We start from the raw sequence: 24,685 nt of genomic DNA on the forward strand, positions 1-24,685 counted from the left end.
AGGAATGATCATAACTAGAGCTACTTTCAGGCTCATGAGTATATTTTTGGCACAAGACATTCAGCAAACACACCCCACCTATAACCAACACAATGCAGGTTACAAAGGTAAGTCATCCTTGGACAACAAAGAATTAATCGTCTTCCTTCATCCCCTGCCCCATGCTGAGAGCTTCTCAATCTTGTAATGGCACTTTGTTACCATCATTAATAAATATTAAAATGCCACAGTTTATAAAATAACTTCATATATTTTTATTTTATTCAACATTCATTTTCAACTGCAACAATACAATGGGCAGCCATGACTTCCCACTTGAATTGCAGTTCTGAGCTCTCCTCTATGAGCTGAATGGGTCACTGATCTTAGCTCTTTTTCAAATAGAGCCTAGAACAAAGTAGTAACTAATCAAAGTGAAGCAGTGCAAAGTGGGTCTAGAATCCTTATTTGTCAAGATAAACTCACTCTATCTGGATCTCAAATCTTACTCACTCATTATCCATTTCCTATTAAAAGCATATTTCTCTTTAATCTCTGCAATCTCCACAATATTTACCCCAGAAAAAAAGCCCTCAAATAGTTTAGCTTTAATGACTAATAGCCAGCATTAGTCTTAGTGTAAAATTATGAAAAAAATTTTCCTTCTGAACTTTGCAGTAAGCATAACGTTAATCCCTCTATGAAACGGTAAATACCTGCATGCAGTGTTCTGGTCAAATCCATGTGTAGTGATTTCAGTGATCAGAATTCTCTCCAGCAGTGAGTGGCACTAACATCCTTGTTTGGTATTTATATTACATCTTCACACAATGTCCCACAATAGCTATCACATCTTGTTCTTCCTTATCATGATGAATAGCAATGCATTTTAATCCATACTCCTGATTTTCACCATTTTCCACCCACATTAATTTGCATTTGGTTACATTGATCAGCACAGTCTGAATCGACACAAAGTTTTATCTCTTTAACGGTGAAATCAGTGAATTTGGGGTAAAGCAGATTGCTCTCTATAATGTGGGTGGGCTTCATCCACTCATTTGAAGCCTGAATAGAACAAAAGAGTGTCCTTGCTGAACAACAGAGAATTCTCCAGAAGAATGCTTTCGGACTTCATCTGCACCATCAGCTCTCCTGCGTGTCAAGCCTGCTGGCCCACACTACAGATTTTGGACTCACCAGCCTCCATAATTGTATAAGCCAATTATTTATAATAAAGATATACACATTCTAAAACAAAAACAAGCTTCACCTCTGAAGACGTCAGAAATTTAAAGAGCTATGTTCTCTTTCATTTTTACCACATGCCAATATGCTAAATTAGTCCAAAATATTTCTGCTGAGTAGTTAATTCAATAAATATTAGTGGCTTCACTAGCTGAAATTGAGTAGTTCTCAAACTTTAATGTTCTTAATAAGAATCATCTGGGTGCCTATCACAAATGCAAATTTCCTGATTCACAAACATCAGATATTTGAACACTGTAAGTCTAGGCAAAGGCTCCAAAGTCAGCATTCTAATAAGCTTCCCATGGGATTCCAATGCAGGTAGTACCAGGACTTTACCTTGAAAATCTCTGAAAATTACTTAGTTAATGTCTAAACTATGACGTTCTTTGTCACTGGACCACGCCACATTTAACCAAAACTGCTTTCCCCAATGACAATCCCCCTTGCTTACATTTAACAATTAGCTTGATTATCTACAAGGTTTGCTGACTTCTTTTATCATATATGCCATAGGCAAGATTGTGACAAATATAGTGTCAACCCTCCCCAGCTCACCTCATCCCCAGTAATTTACCCATACCACCCTCCGGCACAACAAATGAGAAACTTCATTCTAAAATGCTAAGGATTGTATTAATTAAATATTCTATACAAGATAGCAGTGAAAATAATGAGAAAATAACATGTGAAAATATTCTTTTTATGTATTTTTGAGGCTTCAATGTTGAATGTGGAAAGTGGAAAACAGTGGAGTAACTCCAATCATAAGTTTGAAAAGACCTATTCCATTACCAATGAAGCAAATTTCCCCATTAAATTGAAGTAGACATCTAGGAAGGCTTAACTAACATTCCTGACTGTTAAATTGGGTGACTAACCAACATTTCTGATTGCTAAGTTGGGTGACTAACCATCCCAGTTTGCTCAGAGTTCCTGGTTTAACATGGAAAGACTCATGCCCCAGAAAACCTTTCAGTTTCAGGTCAATGGAGATAGTTGGTCATCCTACTTCATGCCTCAATATTTAGGCATTAATTTTTTTAAGTCCCTGGAAAAACGTCTATAACAGCTATCAAAAGAAAATGATAAACTAGGATTTTATTTAGGAATTGTTCATAAAAAATTGCCTTATATAAAAAAGACTATGTTTCTCAAAAATTTGAGTTTTATTTTGACTCAAATTATTGAAAAGGTATCTCTAAAAGAGAAAAAAAACACAATTAAGAAATAATAAATATTAAAATATATATATAATCATAGAAGTCACTTGGAGGAGGGTAGTTTGAGTTCCAATATATAGTGATCCACGGGTCATGGACTTTTACTTGATAAGGTAAGTCTTCTGAAACACCAGCAATTACTTTAAAAGGTAATAGCAATCTGGGCAGGAATAGGGAAACCAGAGAGGTAAACAAGACATCCCTGATTTAGGTCCTGACTACAACAGATACAAGGAGCTCACAGGCTAATGATTCAGAACCTGCAATAAGGAAGGATGAATAAAATTTCCAATGGTCAGGAGAGAGCTAGCTCATTTGCAGTAACACTAGGGGTTTGCCAGATCACTATCTTCTGAAGGATCATTAAAGTGTAATGATTAATTACAGCTCATAAAGCTAAATATTGTAGAATCATTCATAGAGGAAAATTGTAGGCACATCTCAATTATTCACAAGCTGAGATTCTGCTCTGTGATTTACTCATTAGGAAATTTCCAACTGTTTTTTCACTAGTCAGGAGAAGAGTCAGTGGCTTGTTCGTGCTGTTTTATTTATTTTCCCCAATTTATCTTTTTGTTTCTCTGGGTGTCTCAGCTTCTTCTAAGTAGGGAGTGGAACTTCAATGGGAAGGATCCTGGAGCACTTTTCCCATTCTTGTTTAATTATAAGCAACTATTTTGGAACCAGAGGCCTTTTTCATTACTTTCAACAGTCACATAGTTGCCTGAGTCAGACAATTTCATGCAGGACCCAATTATCTCTGGTCTAGCCTACTGTAACAGCTAACACCTGGTCTGTCTCCAGTCTCAGCCCCACTCAATCCATCCTCCACCTGCAGCCAGAGGGATCTTTGAATCTTACAAATACAATCATGGCATTCTGCTTCAAGTCCTTCAAGGGCTTCATCGCTTATAGTATTAGGTTCAAACCATGCCTCAAGGATAGGCTCGTCTCCAGCCAATTCCCCTCCACCTGTCCTCTACTCAGTCCATACCAAATGGTTTGACTCCTCTAACAAAATGAATTCTCATTTGCTGTTCCTTGGGCCAGAATGCCCAGCTCTCCTTACCCTCTGTATGACCTTCTCCTTCACCTTCCTGTCTCACCTCATGCTGTGTCCTCTGCCGGGGGGCAGGGGGCTTTCTCAGACTCCTTAAGAACAAATCCATCCGGGACCACTACTCTAGGCCTATACTGTAGCGTGGCATAATATCTGTTTGAGCACATATTGCTAACACTCAATTTAGCTCAACTTCTTTCTCCCTTTGGACTGTGGACTTCCTCCTTAATCATCTTTGTACTATCTTACACCTACTATAATATGGATAATCAACAAGCATTTGTTGATCAATTTCCTATAAGAAAACAATTTATGACTCAGAAATCAAGTTTATAAAAAGAGAGCAACTCTATAAAAATCAGTTAAAAATAACAACAAACAGATCAGAAGTGTTTACTGGTATCTACTACTTTCTGCAACCTATGATATACATTAAAAAAAAAAAAAATACAGCCTCAAAACAGTCCTCAGTCAATCTTGGCAGCTTACAGTTTATCTGGAGACGTAATAAAGTACATAAGAGATGAATGTGAAAAAATTACACATGTATATATAAAGAAAATATTTTAATAATAGTAGACAGACTACTAGGGACAGGGTTTTTCAAAATAGTGTGCTAATTATACAAGCAATTTATGCAAGCAATAAATTGGAAGCAAAATGAGCAATAGTGACTGAGAATTCATGAAATAAAATTCATAGCCAATAGATACCATAATTTCAACCTTGCTAGTAATCAAAAAGAATAAAATAATGTCAATAGACAAAAATGAAACCAATGATAATATCCATTGTTCGCAAGGGTATGAGGAAATAGGCACCTTCATAGCCAGTTGTAAATTGGTACCAACTTTCTGTATAGCAACCCTGAAATAGATATTAAAAACCAACAGATGTATATGTCCCTTTACCTAGGAATTCCATCTTTAGGAATTTATATAAAATAGTAAAGTTGGTGGTAAATAAATTAAAACTATGGACTATAGAGTATTTATCTCATTAAAAAGGAAATGCCTAAAAATTCCAGACAGGAGATAGGTAATAAAAATTAAGATAGATACATAATTGGCATACAATAAAGCCATTAAGATGAATGGTGTAGAACTTTAATTTGACATGAAGGAGTTAAAAGCATATTATACAATAAAGCAAGTTATAAAACAGTACGTGTAGCATAATATAACAATATATCTGAATACAGACACCTGAAAGGTTAATGACCAACATTAACTGTATAGTAGCTGAAAATAAGAGTAAGGTTTTTATTTTGCATATTTGTATTTTTTCTGTAATGAGCATGTATTTAATAGCCCCTTCATAGTAAAACACAGTATTTTAAATAAGTGATTAAAGGAAAGCACATGGACTAAAGTGCCCAGGGAAGACTGAACAAATATGGCAGTTCTTATGCCATTAAGAGAAGACAGAAATTCTATCCTAGGTAGTGAAAATGGTATTATCGCAGACATGGGAATCAACAGTGAGCACCAGTGTATGGACATTACAGTAAGGAGGGCAACCTAATTGTCTCAGGAAGGAACACATGCATTTTGACTGGCAGTCATTAGGGATTTTTGAGCACAGGTATATCATGATAGTAGTGTTGTAAGCACATTCACCAGGCAAACATTCAATAGTGCATAATCTGTATGTAAGCAGATACTAAATCCATTCCTGAGACAACTACTGTGATTTAGAAGTACTATTATGTGAACTCTCAGAGGAAGAGCTGAATTACAGAGACACCACTAACAGAGAGCAGAAGCCAGGTACCTGCTCCCTTGGAGCATTTACAATTGCTCAAACTCTACCTGAAATCCCCTTCAAAGCAAAGGGATTTGTTTTACTCAAGATACTGTGCTTGGGCTTAAATGTCACCTTCTCATTGCAGCCTACTCTGACTTCCCTTCACTCCCAAACCCTCTTGCCTTGCTTTACTTTTTTTCCATAGCACTTATTTTCTAACACTCTAAATGAGGCACTTCGTCATTTTGCTGTCTGATTTCCATATATGATTATAAATACCCACAAGAACAGGAATTGTGTCTTGTTAACTAATGTGTCCCCAGGATCTAGAATACTGTTTAGCCTGTAATAGGTGCTCAACAAATATTGTGGAATGAACAACTTAATTGGGTATAAAAAAGAAAGAAAAGGAGAGGAGGCCTTTGACAAAAGAGCCATGATTAATAGGGACAAACATTCCAGATGAGGATGTAATCTGAGGGTAAGATGATTACTTGGTATTTACACAAGTTGACTCTGAATTAAAATAGTGACATCCGAGTGGACAAATGTCCTGGAAATTGATGGCATATATAAAGCCACAGCAGGTGAGAGATTTCATAGCTGGAGATAAAAGAAATAATGGACTTGTGCATACTTTGTGGGTTCATTTTTAAAAATCGAGTATGTAGGGCTTCCCTGGTGGCGCGGTGGTTGAGAGTCCGCCTGCCGATGCAGGGTACACGGGTTCGTGCCCTGGTCCGGGAAGATCCCACATGTCGCGGAGCGGCTGGGCCCGTGAGCCATGGCCGCTGAGCCTGCGTGTCCGGAGCCTGTGCTCCGCAACGGGAGAGGCCACAACAGTGAGAGGCCCGTGTACTGCAAAAAAAAAAAAAAAAAAAAAATCGAGTATCTAGATTCAAGAAGAAAGAAGTCAAGGGCAGAGATCCAGGAAAAATTTATAAGAAGAGGGAGCCATGCAGGGTATAAGGAACACTTGGAAAATAAAAATTAGAAGAAACAGAAAAAGAGGGAGAGGGAAAATGTGGTGTCTCTGAATCCCAGAAAGAACCTTGAGTATAAAGGAATAAATAACCGGATTACGTTTTTCATGAAGAAAGACCTGGACATGTTTGAGAACAAAGAGAGTCAAAGGGATTTTAGGTATTAGGTATAGTAAGTATTGGCGCTTGAGTCACAGGTAATAAACATGACGATAAAGCAGGTGCTTTTGGAGGAGAATAAAGACATTTTCCTCACAGACACCAGCAAAGAAAAAGGGGATATAACCACGAGAAAAGGATAAGGAGAGTCAAAAAAAAGTATACAAATTGAAGTGTCACATTCTTTTCGATAAACTAGGTGGAGAGTAGTAGGCCTAGGAAGGGATAGGACAGCTGGGACTGGGGGCATGGAAGGAGAGAAAAGGTCTAAAATAGATCCCATGGGGAGAGAGCCTGGGAGTGCAGAAAAGACAATTAAGAAGACTGCCAAATAGCAGCAGAGAGCAGATTGAAGTTTGAAAGCAACGAGTTCTAATGAGCCAAATCTGCAATGCTGTTTGCCTCTAGCAGTGCTCTCCCTCCCAGGAGAATCAGCAAAGAGAGCAACAGTTAGAGGTAACCTATGTTTAGAAATTTGCTATGTGAGCCAAGAAGCAAAGGTTACTCATGAAGAGGCAAATGTGTGTTCCTTGTTGAAAGTGAAAGTCCAACTCATTGGAAGCAAAGAAGGCAACAATCCCTAAACCTGATCACTGAGGAGTATTTCCAAGGAAGTGGGGAAAGTAATTATTGTGAGTCCTGAGCTGGAAGCTGAAACTTTCAAGGAAATGAGAAATCTTCTAATTTTCATCTCCCTCCTCACCACCACTACCAGTCCCGCTGAGACTACAGGAAGGGAAGAAGCAAAAACTAAATGAGATCAGAAGATTCTCATCAGAGGACCGCAGCAAAGTGAGCAATTATGTGCCTGTCTTGGGGGCTGGGGACTGTGTAGGTAGTACTGTTAATACGGAAAAGTGGTAACGGTCTAAAGTTTTACACATTCCCTAGGCATTGGGGTCACTGGGTTTTAAATAAACTACATGCAATCCACTAGGTGAAAAAAATGTGTGTTTTACTTTGTTATATAGAGTCTGAGATTACTAAATTATTACTCTAGCATTTAAATGCAGGCTTTGCTTTTGAATCGAATCCCAGCACTCACTGTTGATGCGATGCAATCATCTGTAGTGCAGAGGTGCACCCACACCCCACCCCCGACCTCTCAGACTTCTCCTCACCCCATTCTCCACATTGTTCACTCTGCTCTAACCACCACCACCTTCTTTTAGTTCCTGGAATCAATCAGGCTGGTTCCCGGCTCAGGACCCTTGTACCAGCTGTTTCTCAGCCTCTGCTGTGTTCTCCCTCTAGCCAGGCCCAGAAGGTCCTTCGTGACAGGCAGGTCTCTGCTTAGGTGTCACCTTCTCAGAGAGACCTCTCCTAACCATCAACCTAAGCCTGGGGTGCACTCTTTGTTCCATAACCTTGTTTTGTTTTGGTTTTTATCCCTGACACATTATTATGTGATAATACCTTGCTTATTTATTTTTTTGTTTTGTTTCGCAGTCTTAGAATATAACTCCAGTTAGAATATAACTTTCATAAGGAAAGGGATTCTGCCTGTCTTGGTCACCACTATATTGCCAGTATTTCAAATATTTCCAAACACACATCATACATTCAGTTATTTGTCTAGTGAATGAATGAATGATTTAAAAACTTGGTGTTTTAATGTTAAATATGATGGAAAGTTACATTGTTGGGTAAACATTTAGTCACAAGCCTGTATAACAAAAAACACTGGAGCCAAAATGGTATTATTGATGTCTCAAAACATCACAAAAGATCGTATTTGTCTTATTCCAAGCAATAAATATTATGAGAAAGTATTGTGAATGGGAGGATAAAGGAGGAAACATCCTGAAAAATGAATCTAAATAAATCTCAGTATAACTTTAAATGATCATATGGACATAAGAATGTTTATATCATTTTTACCAGACTCAGGGAGGTCTGAAAATATAGACAGATTTTTCAGAGTTTGAATAATGTGTGATTTAATCAGTTAGGGCATATACACAAACAAAATGTCAGATAAGTTTTCCACAAAATAAATTCTAAAAATTATTCATAATGTTTTTGCTGTTATTCTTGCTATATTAAATCTAGAAAACAGGCTTAGTTAAGAGGTTAAGAGGAAGCAGGCTTTAATCTTTTCTCCATAAAAGGCAATCTCTAAATAAGAAATTCAGTCTCCAGTCAAGTTTTCACATTTTCTGTGGAAAGTAGTCTCTGCCAGTTCATAATTAAAAAAAAAAAAAAAAAAAAAGGGGGAGACGGCAGAAAATGGTAAAATGAAATCTACAGTCCTAATGAATAATTTAATGTTATGAAACTCCAAATGACTTTATGTAGAATATCATTTACTAACCATGATCCTCTGAAATCTGATGAAGACATCAGTTAAGTCAAGAATACACAGGTGTATTTTTAAAACAACCTGATTCAATATTCCATTAAGATGCCTATGTAGAAGTCAAAAATCAAAAAAATATATAATTAATAAGGAAGCCTCAGACAAATCCAAATTGAGAGACATTCTACAAAAGACCTGGCCTGTACTCTTCAAGTACATCAAGGTCAAGAACACAAAGTAAGGTTGAGGAACTATTTCATCATGAGACTGAGAAGACAAGTAAACAAATGAGGGCATAATCCTAAAATTGATGTTGAACCAGGAAAAAAGGGCTATGATGGAAATTACTGAGAATACAAGTAAACAAATGAGGGCATAATCCTTAAATTGATGAGCCAGGGAAAAAGGGCTATGATGGAAACTACTAGGACAACTGATAAAATGTGAAGGTAGACTATGAGCTAAATAATAGTACTGTATCATTGTTTAATATCCTGATTTTTTTCTTAATTGCACTGTGATTTTGTAGAAAAAATTTCTCATTCTTAAGAAATACACACTAACCAGAGATAAGTAGGAAAAATGGTTGGATGGATGGATGGATAGATAGATAGATAGATAGAACTAGTGAAAGACTGTCAAGTGAAACAGAAACTTCACTCGTGACAGTGATTAGAATAATAATAAGCAATTAATAAACTATAACCAGCTGTGTCAAAGATAGAACCATATGCTTTAAAAATAAATCAGTAAAAAATCTGCTGTTTAAGCTCTAACAATGTATTATTACTTCAATAAACGAGACAAATAAAAACTAAAATTTAAATGTAAAGATTTCTTGAACTAGAAGCCTTTATAAATTGGTTTCATTATTTATCAATATATGATATTTTAGAAATATACTATGACATCAATTCAATTTTAAGTTCAAAAACTGGAGAATTTAAACCATGAAATTGTCCACAGAAATCAAATCCCAGATATAGATTGATGAATTAAGTCTTTACTCACTGTTCTCAAAAACCTGAAATTTTAAAGTGAAGCACTAATGATAATAAAATAATAGTAATACAACAGGTAGCTTCAAGGTGGTTATTATATCATTCTCCTTTTAGAGAGATGGGAAAAAAAGTTTACGGAGATTAAGTATCTTGCCCAAATTTCAAATCGGTGTTATGTAACAGATGTATAAGATTACAGTGGCTTGCCTCCCCCTGCCCCTTGGACAAAGCTTTATATCAAGATGGGAGATTCTTTCATTATGTAACGTCTCCCACCTTGATATAAGGCTTGAATGTACCTATGCTATTGCCGATGTTAATTTCAATGCTATAGTTTATACATAATAACTAGCACTTTAAGATTATTAGAATGATATTGGTAGAAAAAAAATTAAAAGCTAAAGTATTTCTTGCTCTCTCACTACTTGTAGCAAGAGTAAAACTCAAGATAGATAGATATAATTATGTAAATAGTCCATTATTAGTCTCAAGCATCCAGCAGGTTCCAAACCAACTGGCAATGCTTAGGCCCCAAATAATATACTCTGATTTATTGTTTCTTTCCTTTGCCAACCTTATTCTCCTCAGAGAGTAGCAAACTGTGGGTATTGCAGCATAGCAACGCTATATCACATCTTAAGAAGTAACATACAGCACATAGCTATACCAAAGCCGAAAAGGAAGAAAATTTCTTTTCAAAAAATTTTTGGTCAAGGTTCAGCTGGGGAAATCTACTGACCCACTTTGAAATTAAAATGCTACTTTAGTGTGGTTCGCGCCTGCGGGCGTGCACGCACACACACCCACACACACCCACACACACACACATACACACACACAGGGAATTTTCCACTGAGGTTGCATATAATAGCATATTAAAGCTCTGTCAATGACACCCGAATCACCATCCCTAAGGTAAGAATACGCATGCTGAGTTCCGGTTGCTCACTAATTACCCTGAATTTATTTTAACCTTAAATCTTTTAAAAAATATATGATTATAGGAAATCCAAGTCTGCAGTTAAACTAGAACATCATAATCATTTCTAGGAGTCATCTCAGTTTCCTTTTTTTTTTTTTTTTGCAGTAAGTATTTCTGAGTTAACATTACAAATGCAATCATCACAACAGTAAATCTTCATTTTCAAAGCAGTATCAACTTAATGTTACAAAGAAATAACAGACAAGTCATTACTTTCATTATTGCGAGCTGAGACATTTAGCCCAAACCATGATAGGTATTGTGCATATAATATAATGTTATTATGGAATAAAGAAACTTCATGACATATCTATGTTTTTACTCACCAGTTGTTTCCACAATGCCTTCTAGGATGACGACAATCTCGAACTGTTCACTTTGCATGCTTCGCTGGGATAGGTCATAAAAGGGGCTTTTGGCATCAATCACGTGGCAAATCGTGAGGGGGGAAACAAGAAAAAGTTGATCTGCCCCTGTACTAAAACCTACATCCAGTTCAAGTTGATCAAGGGGAAGGAACTCACCCTCAGGTGTCTGCCGAGACTAGACAAGCACACAGAAAAAGAGAAGAAATCACCACTTGTACTGAAATTTGCAAGGCAGCCCAACAGTAATTTACATCATTGCCAACATTCTGCACTATCAATCATCTGCAACAAAATCCAAACAAATCATTATGCAGCTATGTTCTAGCAAATGGGCCGAAATCCCACATAGCTCATGTGGAACATACATGCATTATTTATAATACACGACTTACTATAATTACCAGTCCCTAACTCATGAGCTTTGGAAAAATGCCTGGTCCAACAATGGCTGTTAACACAAACTGTGGAACTAAGTGTATATGTGCTACTGCTTGACATAAATCACTAAATGATAACGCACTATACGCCAGATGTTTTTTTCCTCCCAAAGCAAATAAGTAGGCAATTCTTATGGAGTTTGTTAAAGCTAAAAAAGGTTGATCATAATTTAAAAACAGATTTATTGCATTATTGCAAAGCAAACATAATAATTCATTTTTCCAGGACCTTTGAAAAGTAACAAATAGATAGAAACTAGAATAGAATAGTGAAGATGTTATCATATTGAATAATGTTATGTACACAACAGCTCACATAATAAAAATAAAGGCAGATGCTGTTAACTAGTGGCTTTCGAACTACTAGTAATAAACTGCATTAAAGTTATTTCTCTATTTATTTTATAAATTGTAAAATTAGTCAAAATTTGTGCTCAACTGAATTTCTTTAAATCAAAATGCAGTTTAAAAAATCTGTATTAGACAAACGTAGTTTACTAAAACTTTCATATGGCAGTGGCACTCAGTATCAGTATAAATCACTATAAAGCTTAATTCAACAAACTGCTTGCATGCTAAAAAAAATTAAATACAATTATTAGCAATTAGCAAACCATGAAAATAAACGTATCTTTCTTTTCTATTCAGTTTTCATATATGTTACTTATAAGGATCACGATAAGCAAATATTTATTATGATGATGCTGGTAAAATAAAAGCTGCGTTAAAAAAATCAGGGTGGAGGGAGGCTTGCTGCTGGTTGAATGGGGTTTGGAAGAGTCCAATATATTTTAAGAGACTCTTTGCAAAGCAAATTTAATAAACAAAACACACTCTGCAACACTGGTCTGTCCAATGAATCGGTAGACTGAAGACAAAATCCTTACTTTCAGAGTTCCTGGGAAGACACTGGCTTTGTAAGAGAGCCTGAAAATACTGAAAAATATGGTTTAGTAAGCTGTCCTCCACAGCAAAACAAAACCAAGAGTTCCAAGTTGGTGGCAAATTGTTACTGCAGCAATTACAGAGTCTCAAAAGCAGAACTAGTCAATTAGAGAGGCTACTTTGTAATTAGTGATACTCAGGAGTTTTATTTGTATAGAAAAAAAGTCCAATGAAAATATTGAGACTATTTTTCTTCTCTGCCTTATGACTAGTTGATTAAAAATTTTAAAAGAAGAAGAAAATGATTACTGACAAGAAAAAAAAAACATGGAAAAACCTGATGGTGCAAAAATAAAAACAGCAGCTCTAACAACCAATGTTGGAGAAAACTAGTCATTTCTAAGCCAGTAGAATTCATTTATCTTTCTATATATATTCTCAAATTGGTAAAATACAGATGAGACCAGCATCTTTGCAAATACACAGTTGTATAACATGTATTGATTAATGTAACAAAATAAAAGTCAAACACAAAACAAAAATAAATAAAAACAAAAATCCTGGGTCATTGTTCTCTCACCTACTAAGAAACAGGTGCTATATAAACACAAGGTGGTATTCTGACATTTATAATTAATGATCAGAATTTGGGTCATTTTACCAACTATTCTAAGCTCTGCTTTTTCTGCATGAAATAAAAATATTCACAAACATAATTTTTAAACTCAGTTTCCCATTTATTTTAAAATAATTTCCCCCAAAGAAGATATATTTTTCTAATTTTTATATATGTACACCAAGGCTAAAATTCATCTCCCTTACTTATATATTTGTTATTTATACTTGCACCTCATTCTTAGAGTAGCCATTAGCTTCTGTATTCTCTGCTCATTCAATAACCCATGAAAAAGAAGTGGCCTAGAAACAGGCTATCAGGAGAATGCCAACCTAGAATAAGAAATATTTTATTTTATTTTTAGCAAAGCAGTTAATTCATATGTAGGTAGTTGAGACTTAAATATGCATGAATCTGTTCCATTAATGTCCATAATGTTCCAGACTCCACGTTATCTTTCGATTTTAAAAATGTGTTCCATATACTCAAAATTATGCCTATACCCCTTCCCAAATGCTTTATATCCTATCCAAGTCTTGGCAGAAACAAAGTTCACAACTGCACCTATTTTGTGATACTATGGGGAAAACAATACTTCATTTCTTTGAAAGATGTTTTCCACACTTACATCTTTTTCCGATAAGTGAAATTCCCTACTTATTCACTAAAAATTATTTTCCAGTGGATAAATTTCATCTTACTTTAAATGACACTGAGGTACTACATACATCCACAATTTTATCTTTCACGTCTTCTTCCTTTTTGTTAGGCCAACAGATATTTCAGCTATCAATATGCTTACCTCCCTGATTTTTGTTTGCTTCTCTGACTGTAATAGACTGGGAAGCCTATTACTCACTGTGAATTAAAAAGAAAGCTTTTCTGTTTAGAGGAGGGAGGGGTGTTTGGCAGGTGCCTGGAGCACTGGAATTGTTTGAAGTCTGAGCTCCTGGGCAGAGCAAGGCTATCTTATCAATACTCAGCAAAATACGATGTCCCAGAACCTGACATATATCTACCAAATACATTTGCAGAAGCATGCACATTCTACTCTAGGTTTACAAGGAATTCTAATCTAGGCTTTTCTAATTCTGGGGCAATTCCAGAGATTTTTCTGGAGCAAGGGGGGAAAAGAAGCATATGTTAGTTATAGTCTCTCAACTTGTATAAGTGGAGTTAGAGAACTTTTGTTCAAGGAACTGTAACACATACATAACAGATACAAAGGAAAAAGAGGAGTTATGGATGTGCCTTTATAAAATTAAACTGTGATCTGTACCTTGAGTATGTAATAAATCAGTAGCAATGATATTTTATCCACTTCTAGTTCTCTTATTTAGATACCAATTACCATATTTCACCCAGAAATTTTGATAATAGGCATAAAAAAAGTAGGTAAAAACCAATTTAACCTTTATTTATTATGTCATCTTAAGAATTATGATAAAAGAAGAAATCTTTCATTAGTAGATCAGTTTGCCCCTGGTCTACATTATCTCCTCTGGTTCTATAAGCCTCCTAATTCCAAAAGGGAACACAGAACCATGATCTTTTCCTGGATAATATGTAAATAGATACAGTCGAGATCAACAACAATTCTAAACAATTGCTTAAGGTGAAGAGTGATACAATAAATTATTAAAATTTCTAAGGTTGACTTTACTTGATGAAATAATCATTTAAAATCTTGAAACTATTGAATAAATAAGTGGGGCAAAGGTGGAAGGGAAAACAGTTCATGGAAAATTGGTAATTCTTAAAAATTTAGAACATAATTTGAAAACACTAGCACTTGAGAATAACTTAACATACAACTTTTATTATCAATTGTATGAAATATGTGGGGGAAGGAAATAAAGATTTTTTCTGCCATTTTAAAGACTTTCTGGTTGGTTGCATTATATGAAATTCTGAGAGTTAAGACAAAAATCAAGGAACTCTAAGGCATAAAGTTTGTTTAAATTTAGTGTCCAAAAACATTATAAGTAGAACCGCCTGGATTTTTTGAAATGATTGTGTGCAATTTAGATTTTGGCAATAATTTCTAAGTTATTCTTTGTAATAAAAATATTGCTATTGAAATGTAGTATTTCTATTACACACACTTCAATTATATGCCACATGGATATATGTCTAGAACTTAAGGTTTGTGCCTCATTTTATAGTCACATGTACTAACTTCAAAGAAGCAGCTAATGTCAAATGACTTTGAACTCCCTTAGAGTCCAAAAAGGCCTGCAAGATAATAAATTACAACTTCTGACTACAGGTGGAAAAGGAATCAAAAGTCACAGATGCCTAGAAGGGATTATTATCATCATGTACTTTACAGACAAATAGCTTTCTTATTACAGATAAAGGACTGTAGCGTATGTATCCAAAGACAAAGACACACACACACACACACACACCCCGCTCTGGATGCACATTTAGAACTGCCCTTGGCATAAGTAGATCCACATTTCGCCATCCTCCTTCTGGGAGATTTGTGATCAGTTGCCCACATTCATTCAGCAGGGACACACTTCACCAATACAATCAATCTCTTTGCTGCCTTTCTCCCATCTCTCCAACCCATTATTGCGTTCTAATTATAGCCATTGTGCTCTTTCCTAGCTCGGAGGGAAGCTAGGGGAATTTTGAAAAAAAAAAAAATTTAAGCTCTAACATCTGACTCTTGAGATGTACTTCTATAATATTCTAAGGCTTGATCCACACCCCCCACCACCACCACTTTTCACACGTACCTACTGGAAAAGGTAATGAAGGCCAGTGGTCCAGAAAGGAAAAGAAGGAAAACATAGTTGAAGACAGAGAGGGCAGCCCTTCTTGCCTACCACCTCCCCACCATTTTATCTGTAATGTCACTTCTCCTCTTTAAATGTGCAGTGTGTATGTGTGTGTGTGTGTGTGTGTGTGTGTGTGTGTGTGTGTGTGCTGAATATATGCTGAAGTCAGAAATAAAATTACATGCAATGAGGTCAGAGTACTATGTGGAATCTAAAATTTGGAAATGAGCCAAAAGCAGGTACCAGTATAAAGAACAACAATGCCTTGTGACTCAAAGCATTTCTGGCAATGATTTTGGGACTCAGACCAAAATTAAAGTCAGGTAGAAGAAAGTGTGGACCTAGAATTTCATCTGGACTGTCTACAGTTGTACATTTCTTTTGACTTCTTATAAATTTATTTATTTTATTTATTTACTTTTGGCTGCTTTGGGTCTTCGTTGCTGTGTACGGGCTTTCTCTAGTTGTGGCCAGCGGGGGCTATTCCTCGGTGCGGTGCATGGGCTTCTCGTTGCGGTGGCTTCTCTTGTTGCAGAGCACGGGCTCTAGACACGCAGGCTTCAGTAATTGTGGCTCATGGGCTTTAGAGTGCAGGCTCAGTAGTTGTGGTGCATGGACTTAGTTGCTCCTCGGCACGTGGGATCTTCCTGGACCAGGGCTTGAACCTGTGTCCCCTGCATTGGCAGGAGGATTCTTAATCACTGCGCCACCAGGGAACTCCCCTCTTTTGACTCCTTAAGTTTGAAATTCCATCAATACACAGGTGGAAAAAAATATGACCAACATCAAGGCTAAAATAAAGATTTTTAATGCTAAGCCAATTATCCCATAAAAATATGTTCACTTTTATGAAAAGAAAGTAACTTATAGATGGAATGTAATTTATCCTGTAATAACTTTTGTGAGGCTTCTATACTATTTAAGTGAAAGAACAGCTTTATAATTCCTTGAGGACTTTTTATGGAATTTATAATAATAACTGTGGACAGGATTTGTAACCCTACTTGCACATTCCCCTCCTACTCAGCAAACAAACACCCTCAAACCCATCAAGTGCTCTTTCCTGCTTCTCTTCATCATTTGTTCTTACCTACTACTGTTTATTTTTGGGTCTTTATGTCCCTATTTCTGTTCACACTGTATTCCCCTGAGCACAAGCCACCCTGTCCTTTTCAGGAACCATATTAAAAATAAAAAACAAAACAACCAAAACAACATATTACTACTATTTAAAAGAAGAATAGTAATTATAGTCTTTAAAAAGAACCCAAGTTCTATACCTATTACAGAATTACTGTACTTGTGTCAGAGAAGGCAAAGCTAGACTACATAGAAACTGTACTTTCTTTTTTTTTTTTTTTTTTTTTTTTGCGATAAGTGGGCCTCTCACTGTTGCCTTTTTTTTTTTTGCGGTACGCGGGCCTCTCACCGCTGCGGCCTCCCCCCGCTGCGGAGCACAGGCTCCCGACGCGCAGGCCCAGCGGCCATGGCTCACGGGCCCAGCCGCTCCGCGGCACGTGGGATCCCCCCGGACCAGGGCACGAACCCATGTCCCCCGCACGGGCAGGCGGACCCCCAACCACCGCGCCACCAGGGAAGCCCCTGTACTTTCTTTTTTAAAGACAAAATAAACCCACCTAAAAAAACTCACTGACCATTGTAAGATCTAGCCCCAAGAGTTCTGGGGTACTCAGTCTTAGACTCCTTGAATCTTTTTACTAACCACTTGTACGATGTTCAGAAGAAGAGTTTTTTAATAGATATTCACTTGTGAATTAATTTTTTAAAGGAGATAACTAATGATCTCAAGATTAAAACTAAAGTGCAAATTGACCAAGACTAATTGGAGAAAAGAGTCAGTCATACAAAATAGGGTCATATAGAGTCAAAACCATAATTGCATTAAAGTGCAAGGTATGGAATGAAGACAAACTAATAAATATATGAAAAAAATCAGGAATCAAGTGGTCCAGGAATCACTGTGGTTAAAAGATTAACAAAATATTAAGATATATGAAAAGAATGATGAGCTTTTTAGTTTTGCAGATGCAATTTTGTTTTTTATTGCATCTGCACTGGATCACATTCATATGAGGAAACTAGATAGCATCCAATTCTGAATATCCATATAAATGGAGAATAGAAAAGATGAGTATAAAAATAATGTATGTGATATATTAGAAGATAACTGGGCATCATTACCTTTCATTAGGTGAAAGCTAAGGGTTGCATAGCTGACATCCTAGGAAAGGAAGATGATGACTATATGCCATGAATAAAAATATGAAGATATAAAATTATACTTCCATGAGAAAAATTTAACCTTACCTCTTAATTTCAAAATATGTATCTAACAATAATTGATTTTATGTTTAATTTATGTAAATAAGGTTTGACTGAGTGTCTACATATATATACACACACATATGTATACATGTAACTGTGATGGTTTTTGGATAATAAGTGTGCAAATTCTTTTTTTTTTTTTTTATAATTGTTTTGATCTTTATTCTTATAATGCAAAGGTGATCCAATATTAGGAAAATTATTATGAAAGTTCATAATATTAAAATATATTGGGAGAACAATTATAATCATTACCAAAGATCCTAAAAAGGCATTTCACAAAATTAAATATCTTCTTTGATAGAATATAATTAATATGCTAGGGAAAGGTATATACTTTCTTTTTTTTTTTTTTTAACATCTTTATTGGGGTATAATTGCTTTACAATGGTGTGTTAGTTTCTGCTTTATAACAGAGTGAGTCAGTTATACATATATATATGTTCCCATATCTCTTCCCTCTTTGTCTCCCTCCCTCCCACCCTCCCTATCCCACCCCTCCAGACAGCCACAAAGAACCGAGCCAGTTTCCCTGTGCCATGCGGCTGCTTCCCACTGGCTATCTACCTTACGTTTGTTAGTATATATATGTCCATGTCTCTCTCTCGCCCTAACACACCTCACCCTTCCCCCTCCCCATATCCTCAAGTCTGTTCTCCAGTAGGTCTCTGTCTTTATTCCTGTTTTACCCCTAGGTTCTTCATAACATTTTTTTTTCTTAAATTCCATATATATGTGTTAGCATACGGTATTTGTCCTTCTCTTTCTGACTTACTTCACTCTGTATGACAGACTCTAGATCTATCCACCTCATTACAAATAGCTCAATTTCGTTTCTTTTTATGGCTGAGTAATATTCCATTGTATATATGTGCCACATCTTCTTTATCCATTGTAGGAAGGGTGAGATTTCCAAATCCTTTAAACCCAACACTGAATTACAGGGTCCAATGTATCAACCATTAGTCTCAACTCCTTAATCCAGGCATTTTTATTAAAATTTTAAACTGGATGTCATATTAACTTAACATGACCGTGCTATTCATTAGTTCCTATATTTTAGGTTAAAAAAAATAAAATTCAAATAAAACACCTTCATGGGGATGAAAAGAGGAAAAGAGAAAGAACATTCATCTTAAAAGAGCTTTCTAGAGCTGTATTCATAATAACATTATAAATTTTAAAGAATAACTTCCAATTATATTCTTAAATTTTTATTTAATCTGCTTTCTTTTTTTCTAAGTTAAAAAAGGACTGATTGCTCCAAGCATAAAGTTGGAAGATCTATAATTAAATATTGAAATAAATTTCAGGATTTGCAAGCTTGGAAGAGGGGAATAGAGTTGAAATAAAATTTGCTTTCATATAAGTTAAAAACAATTAAAAATTAGAGAAGTTATAAGAGAAAAACTTCCATCAAGACACAGAATTCAAAAACTAAAATGCACAGAAAACTTCACGGTAGCCAGGATTAGAAAGTCATATGCATGTTCTTATTTTTCTATTCTTTACAAGAATAGAAGTGCTTTAAATCATCAAATATAATTCTTATAGTAATACTGATAAATAAGCTTTTATTCAGCCAATAAGAAAACAGCAATAGAAAAATATAAATGAAATTAAATTAGGTAATAGGAAGAACTCATACAGACTAATTACTATTATTAAATATTATGGTTTTGTTGCCTTAAAATTCTATGTATTTCTCTGTATTAAAGATACATAAATTTTACATTTAAAATGTCAAACATGGGTTAAGAGAAGAAACTGAATATGTGTAATAATATTTAGTAAGGATGTATATGATCAATATCAAAATATTACTGCTTTAAGATCTTGGTATAGCTTCTCTTTAAAAATATAGCTGGCTGTTTTGGATCACTTCATCTCAGTCCCTAAAAGAAAATGAGAGTCACTTATTAAAGGCAAATCTTCCATCTGATTTTGCCGAATGTTATTAGTTTCCTAATAAAACATGGCTCCTTTTAAATGAAGTCTAAGGAAATGACAAAAGCTATGAGAATTCACTTTAATCACCATGGCTACAGGACAAATCAACTTCAAGCAAACTACAGTAACTGGTTGGATGAAGAGCTGCCACTGATCAACCCTCTCCCCTCACAAAAAAAGCAGGACAGAATTTCACCATAATTTTGTTTAAATATAAATTGACTCCACATGCCAATTATTTTTACTTTTAGCACTGACATCTTCCCAACAAATCAAAAGTAAAAAATTTTATAAGAACATTATACATATTGTTTTAATTAGATGTTTTTATCACCTTGTGTTAATATAGCACCTTGCTCCAAGTTTGCCAACAGTAGAAATCTTTTTTTTTGTTTGATCAGGACACTCCTTGTGGTATATGTGATACTTACATAAAAATCACTATCAGTGTCCTGAACCACTGTAGAGACTGGGTACTTCAGATTCACTACAACTTTGTAAAAAAACAAAAACAAAAAACAAAACCTACTATGTAGATTAATTCTAATTATTTCTGATTTTGTTAAAATAAAATTTGATAGTCTAAAAACATCTAGATATGTTTCCTCAAAAAGATATTTGTTTTAATAAACGTATTTATATGTTTGAAAAACTAGAGAACACCAATAACTGACCTTTAAAGTCTAATTTTAAGTTTCCAATACACCAATCAAGATGATAAACTACTCTTCAGTAAAAATCTCAAAGTGACACATGAACATGGATTCCACGACAGAGACTTTTGCACTACATTTACAAAGTGTTGCTGGTAGGCCTAACCTAAAAAGAGAGGTTATATATCTTGTTCTATTCATAGAAATAGGCACATACAATAAACACCCCTGCAACAAACATGTCTACAACATGTTTAGCCTGATCCAAACAACTCGGTTCAAATGTGGTCCATAGCATGATATACTAAGTTAAATTAAAAAAAAAATTACATGCAGCCCATTGGAGTTAATTATAAAGAATATGATCTACTCAAATTATTTATTCACCATTATCTTAATTAACATATACAGCAGAACCAGGTTGAAAATTTTTCCAGTAAGCTATACACAATTAGTTTGTTTACTGTCTGTAGCATAGTAAATATGCATATGATGTGGAGTGACAGGACAACTGAGCTGCTTTAAGTCCAACACTATACTGAGCAAGATGGTCAAGAATAATTAGGGTAAGACCTTGTAAATGAGTAATGAAAATGACACGAGACAAATTTTTTTTAAAGCACATTGGACCACTTTTAACTACCATATAAACTGAGGCTGTGTAAAACGATAGAGGACCTGTAGAGTAAAATTGAAATCTCAAAGGCAAAATCTCAACTTAAATATTTCAGATTTTCATTTTATTAATGCTAAGTTCTGAATGGGGCTATGGTTTTTCCATGCAATCTCAGATAAATTTTTAAGACCGTATTGAGGTCATCTTTTCAATTTATGAACATTTGAAAACTATCTAAGGCAAATCCCTCAAAAAGATGGATTGTAAATAACACATAGAGAACTGGGCTTGTATCCCTCATTCCTAGACTCTAATTGGGTGAGTGATTAGAGTGGGCTTCTCTTCTTGTTTGTAGTGGTGCCCTCTAACGACTAGATGGACCTTGCTTTAATAATCACTCCATGAGCAATTTCTTTTAGCATTTACACTGCTGATGGTAGGAAGCAATCTTCTTTAATGGATGCTGAAAAGCTTCAAGTGAAATCTGTAACTGACAAAGGCTTCATAGAAACAGGCAATTAAGAATACAATTAATAAGAGAGTCTACAGGAAAAGCACTCACGCTTTCACAGAATATTTCTCTAGGAAAATATTTGGTAAAAATAAAACTTGAAAACAACCAGGTGTTGTTTTTCCACTTTATAAACTGCTTCTCTGGTTTGTGTACTTGTTAAAAAAGATGACCACAGATAGAGTTAGAATAAATGTTCTTGGGTCTGAAGGAATAATCCACCTGCTAAATACTACTAGGGGGGAAAGAAAAGAAATTTTAAAAAAAGAAAGAAAGAAAGAAAGAAAGAAAAGCCCTAAGTGAAAATTAAAGCAATTTCAGCACCTTTTTCTTCAAACTAAAAGCTGTTCAGTTTTAATACTTCAAGTTTACCGGAGTAGCCAACTGACAACAACTCAAAAGCTCTCTAAAGAGCAAAGCAGCAAGGGTAGGAAGGAGAATAGGGCACTCGTGTACCTCAGAGGTCCAGGAGCCAACAGCACTCCGTTGGCGTTACTAGTCCAGAAAGTGACACAAATACATCCGATGAGTATAAATAAGAATAAAATAAAATAAATAAGAGCACGAGAGTGGGTGGGAAAGGAACAGAACTGTCAGTTGTACTCTCTTTGCCCAGTCCTCCAAGCCCTCCCCAGCTCCCAAACAAGGAAGTTTACCTGTGGCGTTAGGCAAGCCTAGGAGCCTGAGGGTGGCTCTCAGGTGAGTTAATTCCCAGGTTTGAGGACTGGCGGTCGCCAGGTGGGGAGGGGGCGGGTAGCACTTACTTTGAGCAGCTTACAGCGGATCTGCGCGGAGACCATATGGCTGTTGCGCAGGTTGCCCACTCGGAACATGAGCGTGAGTTTTCCGTCCCTCATAGAGATCACCGCGTGCTCGCTAAACATCAGGGTCTCCGCGCGCTTCTTGGGCTGGGACATCTTGATGAACATGCAGCCTATGAGGAAGGCGTCCACGATGGAGCCGAGAATGGACTGGAAGAGGAAGAGGATGATGCCCTCGGGGCACTTGTCGGTGATGTAGCGGTAGCCATAGCCGATGGTGGCCTCGGTCTCGATGAAGAAGAGGAAGGCCGAAGGGAAGTTATAGACGTTGGCCACGCAGGGCGTGTAGTTGCCGACGTGGGCTTTGTTCAGGTCGCCCCGAGTGTAGGCAATCACCCACCACATGGACGCCATGAAGAGCCAGGCCACGGTGTAGGTGAGAATGAAGATGAAGAGGTTCCAGCGCCACTTGAGGTCCACCAGGGTGGTGAAGAGGTCCGAGAGGTAGCGGCTCGTCTCACTGCCCAGGTTGCCGTGCTGGACATTGCACCGGCCGTTCTTGTCCACGAACCGCTGTCGCTTCTTCTTGGGCACAAGCTGCTGCTGCGGGCCCTGGCCCGGCCCCTGGGGCTGCAAGCCCGAGCCGCTGGACGAGGTGGTCACTACCTGGTAATCGTCCCCAAATTTCCTTCGGAGTGCAGACATAATACGGAGGGGCGAGCCAGATTCAAACGCGAAGCGAAGGCGCAGGAGCCGAGCGCTGCAAACCAGCACCAATGAGGAGGTGGGAGAGGGAGAGAAAGGGGGGACGAACGCCTGCGTGCCCGGGGCGGGGGGCGCACCCGGCAGGTAGCTGCGGTCTCTGCCCCCCGCAGACGCCTCTCCTCCCCTGGGACGGAGGCTTTCTCTCCACGCTGAGTCTTAAAAAAAGTGTTCTCGCACACTCAAGGCAGGAGGGCTGCAAGGACCAGGAACCCGAGCGCAAATGTGCCCCCAAGCTTTTCGAGGCCTCTCTTTTCTTCCCTCACCACAGGCATCCCGGGGGCCCCCTCTCGCCTTCCCACAGCCCTCCTGACTCTCCTGCAGCGCTCCCAAACTGACAGTTTTAAGACTGATGGCCAACTCGCCGGGCGGCCGAAGCGGCGCTACCTGCTCGGACCAGACCCTCCCCCCCTCCCCGCCGCTCCCCCCTCGCCCCCCCCCCCGGGCGCGCCCCGCCCCCCCCCCCCCCCCCCGACGGAGGCTTTCTCTCCACGCTGAGTCTTAAAAAAAGTGTTCTCGCACACTCAAGGCAGGAGGGCTGCAAGGACCAGGAACCCGAGCGCAAATGTGCCCCCAAGCTTTTCGAGGCCTCTCTTTTCTTCCCTCACCACAGGCATCCCGGGGGCCCCCTCTCGCCTTCCCACAGCCCTCCTGACTCTCCTGCAGCGCTCCCAAACTGACAGTTTTAAGACTGATGGCCAACTCGCCGGGCGGCCGAAGCGGCGCTACCTGCTCGGACCAGACCCCCCCCCCCCCCCCCCCGCCCCCCGATCGCCCGCCCCGCGGGACGGCTCCCGGCTCCCTCCGGCGCTCCCGCCTCCTATCTTTTGGCCCAAATCCCGCCCAAAGGCATGTCTGCCGGGCACGGGTACAGCAGCCCCCTACCCACGCCCTCCGGGCTCAGAGTCCCCGCTCCGGACTCCGGAGACGCGTCCGCCTGCCGTCCGCGGGCCGCTGAGTTTCCGCGGGCGCCACCGGGGCCCTCAGGCCGCCCCCGAGCGCTGCAGAGACGCGGCGGTGCGCTAAAGCCGAGCACTCACCCAAGGCGAGAGCGCAGGAGGCGGCGCGGCCGGCGGCAGCGGCAGCCTGGCCTCGCACTCTGCCCTGAAGGCGGTTTTCCTCGCTCCTACTTTTCCTGGGGCACCACAACGGGCGCCAACGCCGGTCCCCCAAGCTCCGCACCTTCCTGAGGGCACGCGCTGCCCCCCACCAGAAGGATCCTGGCGCGCCGGGCACAGAACGACTTGGGAGCGGGACTCGAGGGTTCCTTGGCGCCGTGCTCTCCCAGCAGGCGACAACGGTGCAGCTGTA

At 38.1% G+C, this 24,685-nt stretch overlaps 1 protein-coding gene across 2 annotated transcripts in view; it reads right to left on the reverse strand.

The window, feature by feature from the left end:
• Positions 1–23,506, reverse strand: part of KCNJ3 (potassium inwardly rectifying channel subfamily J member 3) — a 164,806-nt gene extending 141,300 nt beyond the window's left edge. Inside the window, exons 1-2 of one of the 2 annotated variants that reach the window (XM_007466906.1) lie at positions 22,616–23,506; positions 11,007–11,223 (exon numbers count right to left, since the gene is read on the reverse strand). In XM_007466906.1, the coding sequence (XP_007466968.1) occupies positions 11,007–11,223; positions 22,616–23,317 (919 nt within the window). In that variant the 5' untranslated portion in view covers positions 23,318–23,506. The remainder of the gene's footprint in view (positions 1–11,006; positions 11,224–22,615) is intronic. The other variant, XM_007466907.1, reaches the window with a different exon arrangement.
• Between the last annotated feature and the right edge of the window lie 1,179 nt (positions 23,507–24,685).

Source organism: Lipotes vexillifer, unplaced genomic scaffold, assembly GCF_000442215.2.
Source record: "Lipotes vexillifer unplaced genomic scaffold, Lipotes_vexillifer_v1.1 scaffold1440, whole genome shotgun sequence".
Taxonomy (NCBI): Eukaryota; Metazoa; Chordata; class Mammalia; order Artiodactyla; family Lipotidae; genus Lipotes; species Lipotes vexillifer.